The sequence below is a fragment of the Lycium ferocissimum genome, chromosome 10, assembly GCF_029784015.1.
Source record: "Lycium ferocissimum isolate CSIRO_LF1 chromosome 10, AGI_CSIRO_Lferr_CH_V1, whole genome shotgun sequence".
Taxonomy (NCBI): domain Eukaryota; kingdom Viridiplantae; phylum Streptophyta; class Magnoliopsida; order Solanales; family Solanaceae; genus Lycium; species Lycium ferocissimum.
The window spans coordinates 42,899,954-42,908,831 of NC_081351.1; the positions used below are offsets into that span (position 1 = coordinate 42,899,954).

At 36.1% G+C, this 8,878-nt stretch overlaps 1 protein-coding gene across 1 annotated transcript; it reads right to left on the reverse strand.

Moving 5' to 3' along the window:
* Positions 1-2,090: 2,090 nt before the first annotated feature.
* LOC132033954 (uncharacterized protein At2g24330-like) lies at positions 2,091-8,790 on the reverse strand. The gene is made up of 5 exons (XM_059424138.1): positions 8,488-8,790; positions 6,316-6,460; positions 3,499-3,608; positions 2,823-3,240; positions 2,091-2,726 (listed from the first exon to the last, which is right to left on the reverse strand). Exons 1-5 carry the CDS (start codon positions 8,761-8,763, stop codon positions 2,458-2,460), a joined length of 1,218 nt encoding a protein of 405 aa, XP_059280121.1. The 5' UTR covers positions 8,764-8,790; the 3' UTR covers positions 2,091-2,457.
* Positions 8,791-8,878: the final 88 nt, after the last annotated feature.

Genomic DNA, 8,878 nt, shown 5'->3' on the forward strand with positions numbered 1-8,878 from the left:
TCAAACAGAGAGAATATTATACCAAAATGATAGAGGAAGATAGATGCTATTTGATTTACAGGCTGGCTAGTTATGTAGAGAATATAATTTTAAAGTGATATGTGGTCAATTAATATGGGGAATGGAATGAACATTATAATACCTAGTCAAGTACTAGCTTAATTCAATATTATGAATACATATATTATTATTCTACATTATATATCTTAGAAAACGATACGATAATTATGTATAAGTTATGTGCGTTAATTGTGTGGAGTTTATACATGAAACGCCCTGATAGTGTAAGTTTTTATTATCTTATTATTATTGGAGTTAATGCTGGCTCAAAAGTTAACAATGAAATTTTCACGTTTCAAAAGCCCGAGAAAATATATGAAGAGTTAATTTATATGGCGCCAAGAACAAAATGAACATTGTTTCATGGAAATCCAAATGCTTTTTAGTGGTAGAAAGTAGAAAAAGTATCTATAAATTTATATTTGCAAAAAAAATAAAAAAATATATCAATTACCGAGGGCCTATGATGTTTGATTGAAGATAGAGAAACTGCAAAATTAATGAGACTAATAATTGGTGGTTGCCTTAGTAAACGATTAGATTTATTGACTGATTAGCAGCTTCAAATAATTACGTGAAAATTCACTAATAATTGGTGGTTGCCTTAGTAAACGATTAGATTTATTGACTGATTAGCAGCTTCAAATAATTACGTGAAAATTCACTGCTTGATGCGTTGTAAAAATACGATTGATGTGCTTATTGAAGGTCCAAGTAATATTGATGAAAAAAAGATAATTGGAGCATCTATTTGAGGCATTGCAAATAGACAGGTGCAAGGCTATTGATCAAAATGTTTACCCCACGAATGCGGTAGATAGATAGAATTCTTCATCCTTAATTAGAAGTTAGGGTTTGAGTCCTTCGAATGGAAAACGCCATGTATGGAGTGTTTTTTCCTAAGACCTTTTGCGACGTAAATTAGGAATTATTGAAATCTCAAAACGGATACCCGACACATACATCCATTTACGGTCAAATTAAGGTATTGCGGCTCAAACTAGCGTATGTTGGCAGATAATTAATGACATAATTGTATGACTAAAAAGGCTGGTTGAAGATACAGAGAGAATTGATCCTCTTTGAACTTTAATAATTTTACTAATAACATTTGTGGAATAATTTTGCTAGAAACATTGGTCTAATGGATTTAGACTACACATTTTTAAACCACGGATTAGTTTGATCACTCGCTGGTGTATTAGAAAATCATGAAAGGTAAGTCAAGAAGCGATCAGATGTTGTACCATTTCATTTTACCTTCCAATAAGAGACGATCTTAATTTATATTGGTTCAATAAACCTTTTCCAACAACATTATTTTTCAAAAGACAATTTAACCACACAGTTTTTCTCCAAAATTGTTCTTCAAAGGTTTTCAAAAGAAGAAAAAACTAAAACCAAATTCAATCGCTTAAGCATTTATTGAACTAAAACAAGATGTGCCTCCAAGTAAGCCAAGAGGGTGCTTCCATGCTTTCAAAGGTTTTTCAATTGATGTCTGCAACTGGATACGGTGACCAGAAAGTCGCAACGATTAAGTGGAACACTCGAACAAAAATTAAAAAGTGTAAACCAAGTAATACCATACTAGCATTGGCTCAACAACCCTAATCCAGAGGACTGGAAAATCCACGTGTCTTTAACATATTGCGCTATTTGCAAAATTTGTCTCAAATCGCTACAACTCCTTACTCACCTCCAGTCTTCTATAATTCTCTCTATATTTTTGTTTTTTTGTTTCATGACAAGTACTACTGCAATTCGCTCCATTTTATGAAATTGTTTGTGTTTTCGCTCGTATGATGTCTTAATAAGTGATTTTTTTTTAATTTTAATTTTTGAGATGGTAACAGAGCTTTTAATAAGTGATTGTGCTGTCATTATCTCAGTTTACTTCGTTTGTGTACTTATCATACATCTTCTAGAACAACATAATCGTAAACAATAAGACCTATGAAAGGGTAATGATTATTCACCACTAAGAAAAAAGAGAATATGAAGAGGCAAGACCAAATAACCAAGCAAGCGAAAAAGGAAGTGGGAAAAGCCTTGAATAATGTATTATCTCAATTATATAGGAGAACGTACATACACAAATGATTCAAGAAGAGAAAACACGCGAGGAACTGCAAACTCTGCAGTCTAAAATCTCATAAAGCTCTGCTGATGGCCTAAATATTTCCCAAACGAAAGAAAACAAAATGCAGGAAATTGAGGTATATTGCGCCTGTGGAAAGGTTTCCAGGGAAGCTGCCGTATGAATCATTGAATATGTTTTTCTACTATGTTTTACAACAGAGTTACACGTTACCAAGAAAAGAAGAAAAACCCGCTACACATATATTGGGAGAAAAAGCACTCGCCTGCACGACTCTATTCAAAACTCGCCATCTACTAGCTGTTAGAAGCACTGGACACTATGTTATCACTTTCTGTTTCCACTGGAGCTGCTACAGGACTGCCACTTGCTGATGGGGATATTTTATGCGGAGTGGATCCACCGACCTGTTTGACCATATCAACATCAGCCAAAGAAGTTGTGGAACCGAGGTTAGGGGTACTGGTACCAGAGACACGATCATCAAGTTGCTTAGGCCTATTCAGGGCATGGCAATGAGGGCAATAGTAGGTTATGTAAGGGAAGTCCTCTTTCCTGGCCAGCCCTGCAAATGAAAGTAATGCCATTACTTATTCACCATTCTTTATATGAATCAGCACCATTAATTGGGCTTACTAATCATTAAATTCTTAGTTCTTACCATTGTGCATATGGCAATTGCCACAGATGAGTGCATAAGACTGGGTTGGATCCTCTCCCACAAGCAATGCTGCAATTCGTGCAAGCCATCCTCCATCTTGTGTGCTGGGACCTGTCGGATTGTAATGCTCAACAACCCGTTGCTGATGCTGCATCATACCAGAACCTTCAGGCTCTGCATGTTGAAGCATTTCAGCTTCAGGATGATCCATTACAGCGCTCTCAGGACTACTAGATCTTGGCTGCTTCCTATTTCTCAGCCCAGTAGATGGCACAACTTCAACATCGTTGCTCTTTCCAGTAGGGGCAGTATGCTTAGTGTCATCTCCCACATACACTTTCAAGCCAGTATCTGTACCAAGCTTGGATGCAAGCACAGTGGCTGCAGCTGCCTTAGCTGCTGGGTCAGGGTCATATCTCTGCACAAAAGATTCAACAATGAGATATCATGCATCGCATTCATGCTCGGAATTTGTCAGGAAAAGGTTTGTTGGAAAATCACAGTGGTAGAGGCAAGGACAAAAAAGTGAATAGTAATAAACAAGTCTCTCAGAGTGCAATTGCATGGTTTTTTTAATTTATTTAACACAAGGAAAAACTCTGTGATCATAGTATCTTCATGGTTAATAATATGTGAAGAACTTGGATAAGCCCAAGAACTTGAAAATGGCTATCACCTGAATGAGCTGTTGCGTAATATAGTAATTTGTCTTCTCTTTGAGTTCATCAATCTTGGCTTGCCTTTCAGCTCGAAGCTTTTCCAGAGTTTTCTGGTCCTTGCGTTCACCTGCACAGACACACACAAAGGATAAGCTATAAAGATGAAAGACAAGAAACATTATTCATAAACGGCCTTCTTGACCAATGACGACGTGACAAATTCAGTGAAAGCCACAAGGTTGAATAGACAAATAGGAAGATTCTAAAAAACAAAAGGAAATTCAAAAGGCATAATGTATTAATTTTTATACAACATTTTCAATAACAGCGTATGAGTTGATCTAAAAATATGGGTCATAGACCTTTTCATGCTGCCAAATCAGATATACTCTCAACCAGAGGCGAATCCAAGATTTCAAAAGGATGGGTTCACCATTGCTCTTAAGTATATTTCTTTTGCCGTTTGGGTAATTAGAAATTAAAAAAAAAAAAGTAATTATAAATAATATAAAAAAGGAAAACATTTTTGTCTTTTGGGTAATTAGAAGTTAGAACTAAAAAAGAAAAAGGGTTTAGAAATAATATAAAAAAGGAAAGTTAAAGGCTGCTTTAGAAATAAAACAAAAGAGCAAAAAAGAGAAGCAGGTCGGGTTCGATCCCCCAACCTTGAGGAATTAGACACAACCGGCAGCCCCTAACCAGTGCTGCACTCGGCCTGGTCTGACTATGTGTTCCTTCAGTCAATATTAGATGTATTTTCAGAATTACACACACAATATATCGAGTTTAGTCGAGTGAACATGGGTTCACGTGACCCAATTTTTCCACATAAATTCGCCTCTGCTCTCAACCATTTGAAGATGTGCGATCAAAAGAGAGAGAGATTCACTATGAGCCCTGATATGTCATCATAGCTTCATCAAAATAAACAGGTTTTCATTAGAATTTTGCACAAGCTTTTGTTGATGGTTGGAAGTTACTTAAAAATCATAGTTTCATCTGCTTCTACAGCCACTTGCTTTCTACTACAGTCCAGTTACTAATCATCAGTATCTTCACGGTTCCTTTTATCGTCATAATTTCCCTCACTACAATGCCTGCTTCAACTATGGTAGTCCCTACCCCCAAATTAAATGTCTAATCCGAGAATTTCTCTCTAGGCCAGAAAAATAGGGTTAGCACATAACTGAAATATCTGTTACCGCACAAGTTTAAGCCAAAAATATAGGAAATGCCAGCATGCATTCTACGTGGATCACAATGTATGAATACATGTAAGCCTATGTTACATGGACACAGGTGTGAGTTTTCAGTATGGGTATAAATCTAGAGGTCGGATTCATCATCTCTTAATTTTTTTTGATTCGGAGATAACGATATCTTGGGGGAAAAAAAATATGAATATAAGTGCAAGTGCAGTAGTAGGGCTGCTGCAAATGAATGTTAAATACATATAACTACTTAGAATTATTTAAATATTCTTGTTGGTTAACAATGTGGCTAGTATCTATCTATTTAATTACTTTATGTGGTGTTCAATATAAACTTATTTCTTCTAAGCTGTGTTAAGTGGTCACGGTTAGTCCAATTCATTTTATTCTTCTTGGCTTTGTTAATAACTAAAAGATAAACCTTATTTGTGGCAGAAATAAATTAATTTGGCCCAAATAAGAAAATACACCTGTTCTAATTAAGTCAGCGTATTTTCTTGGTTTGCACTAATCTTGGACCACTTAATACTACTTTAAGAAAATCAGCTCATTAAGTCAAAACCGATAGCAGCTTTGGAAAGATACTCTAGCTTCTGCCCTGTTGTTATGTTCGAAGGGCTGTTCTCGGATTGTAACCTGATGGCGACAGCAGCAGCAGCTCTGGTTATCTCTTCTCAATTTGTTTTCTTCCTTCTCCCATCTCACCCTTCTCTTTTTTTGGAAAAATACATAAAGCGCCCCCCCCCCAACCCCCCAAAAAAAAAAAAAAAAAAAAAAAAAAAACTAATCCTAGATGTCCAAAAAGACACTTGACTTTGCGGGGACGCTTTTTTCGGTCAATCCCAGTTTTCAGGGGAGTCATTCTATCTTCTTTCATATTGTTGTTAAGTCAACAACCTCTACTTGGACTTGTCGAATCCGGCAGGGATCCTACACCCGCTCTAGTGTCGTGTTACCGTAGGTCGACCACACTAAGTGGAAGATCCATGTATCATAACATACAACATAGATACACTATAATAATGTGTTTTTGTTTATGTGCATGTGTATTTGTCAATGAGAAAGAGAGAGAGAGAGACTCCTCTTGCAACCACCTTGCTCACGAATCAATGAAAAATATACATCATGACGTTACAAGCTAGGATTTCTGTTATTTATAACACGTTATGGCATATTGTTTACACTGGGTATGTTGTTGTTGTATGACATATTGTTTACAATTTCCAAATTCCTTGGCCTTCTGATGAAATTTCTTTTCCCCGAATTATGTTACTTAGTCAAGGCATTGACATGTTAGCAACATGGAATTATTTTCCAAGCTTAACTTGTTACTTGAACGATACTGGCTCTAGCATGTATACAACATCTATTCACCTAAGTTTAAGCACCCAGAAATGCTAGAGAAATATCCCAAGGCAGCTAAAACAAGTTACGAACTATAGCTTCTAGTTAGAGAACACAAAATAACCTGGTCATCGCTCGGGCATTTACCATTTTGCCATAAAAATCAAAAATCCTATTTCACAATCAGCACTAAAAGGGAAAAATGAGTTTGTCAGACAATATGACTATGAAATCAGTAGTATGAGAACTTTGGTTAGCTAATAACCAGGAATTACTTACACATCCTTGTGAAACTTCCAACCGCTGTATATGTAATGAAGGATAAGCCAGGCAACAGAAACATCGGTAAAACTCGCAATGCCCTCATTTTCCAGTTTAGCTCAAGGGATCTTGTTGTCATGATAGCATAACCCACTGCGATAACCTGAAAATTGAAATAGCCGCCATACGACGCCCATAAGATAAGTAAAGGTATGATGTAACATGTGAGGATATAATAAGCAATTCCAGCAGTCGGACACACAAACACATAAAGGAACACACTGATTATGTCAAATTCACCTTTGAAATTCAAAAGGGATGCATCCCAACAAAATAAGAGATGTACGCTTTAACTTCATTATATCATGTCAGATTCATCTAATGAAACTCAAAAAAAATTTACCCCGTTCAGCTAAAAAGATTGTGTGCATTAACTCGTTTCAATTTATACAGCAACCTAGATCTATAGGCCTACACTATCCCCTGAACCCCCGTGCCCAGGAGTCAAAAATGACTCTTCCCCACTTTTTCTCCTTTGACTTGAATCTCCCTCCAGTTTGGAGGTCAAGGGTGCTGTCAACTAGAGCTTCCACATCTTCTCAGTGTGTTTTAACTACTAAAAACAAATTTCCAGCTCAAAAAAGCGTTGTAATATCCACTAAACATTTACAGATTTCAGTTACACATCAAATAGTTAAAAAGTTGAAGAACATTCAACCGGATTGTAATGGCATCTTTCTGATGCTTTATCAGATGTAGTTACTGTATAATCAAGTATAACTTGATTATGAAACAGCTCATCAGAGAACTAACTTGTTTTTCACCTATGCTCAATATAATTAGGAAAAAAATTAATTAATTATGGAAAAACAATCAACTAGATTTCTGCACTTCGAACATATTTTATTTCTTCAGAACTGCCATTAAGTATCCCGCATCATCAACATAAAATTAGACTGCAGCATGAAACCGCAAAGTTATGTTCTCAGCCACTTTTCACAAAAATCTCAAATAGTCAGGCAACCTTACTCTTATTTTAAACCCTCAAAAGCCCAGTATTTTCTGCGTTATTTCATCAACAAGGCACACCGAAAATCAGCTCTAGGAAGTCATTATGTCCACTGCCAACTCTAAGAGGATGACCCCCCAGTCTCAAATATAGTCTTTTGTTTGAAAGGAAAAATTCCATTTTACTGAAATGAGAAGTCGACAAGCTCAACCAATAAAAGAAAAATACAAGAATAAACCAAATTAAAACTCCACAGATATGTCAGAAGAGCAATTACAGCACATTATAGATTAGATCAAGTATTGAGAAGTAGCATATTACCCTCCCCCAACCTAGCCCCCAAAATAATATATTTTCAAAAGAGCTAGAGGAATTTGTTTTAGACTAACTCTACGCATTACATTAATATATTTTACTAGTCGACAGAAAGATATTTTTTTAACGGTGCCAGCTTGCACACACTTCGACTATTCCATCGGGCAGCTACTACCTCCCATCAGCTCAAGTACTGGTAACTCTGTCCACCAAGGGTTAGACAGATGGAAAGAAATCACCAAGCGTTAATTGCCTCTGAAATTTAAACTAGAGAGTTCAGACCCGATGACCACCACCCCCCCCCCCCCCCCCCCCAAAAAAAAAAAATAATTGATCTCTTTGGGTGCAGCATCTACAACTACTACTTCTGGTGTAATTCATAAATTTCTAGCTAAAATTCTGAAAAGGCAAAATAAACATTGTCCTATTTCACTCCAAATATTGGTAAAATTGATCCTCAGAAGAAAATAAAGAGATTAATAACATACTAGGACAGTAGGAGGAAACATTTTTCTTAGTTGAGAAGGTAAGTAATTGGGTAGAAGGAGTAGACAAAAGGAGTGTGAGTTGTGACCATGTTGTGGGAATAATACTAGAAGAAAGATGTTGTAGTTTCTTCCTTAACACACACAAACAGCCACTTAGGGATCCATAAAATAGAATTGTCATGGCTCTCCACTCAATCACTAAACTATTTGGGGAAGTGCGTCCAAACAAACTTAATATGTCAAAAGCTAAATGACCATTAGCATACAAATAAAAACAACCAATTCAAAAGCTTAGAAAAGGTAAATCTATTTACAGATAAAAGATCTATGCTCTAATTTTCTGTACATCAGAACATCCATTAGAAATTTGTACATCACCTCAAAAAGTACAGAAAGTATAATGAGATGCCTTCTCATCCTTCTCCAATTTTGAGATCGCTTATTTATTCTGGCAATAACAGCAGCCTCCTCCTTGGAAATGTGCTGCAATCTCTTCTCAAAATCATCTTTTCTGGACCTAAATAAACTATTCCACAATCTTGAAAAAAATCCCTTCTTTTTCTTCTTTTTTGACTTTTCTTCATTATCAGTAGATGATTTCACAGGTTCAGTCTCAGCAACATCAACATGCTCTTTTTTAGGCTCTGCAGCCATTTCCTACGAGTTAAAACGAAGATATATTCAAATTATTGAAGGAGAAAGACGGTGAGTGAGAGAGCAAGTAATAGCCCTGTAGAAATGTTAAGTTAATGATACAAATACAAAAAAA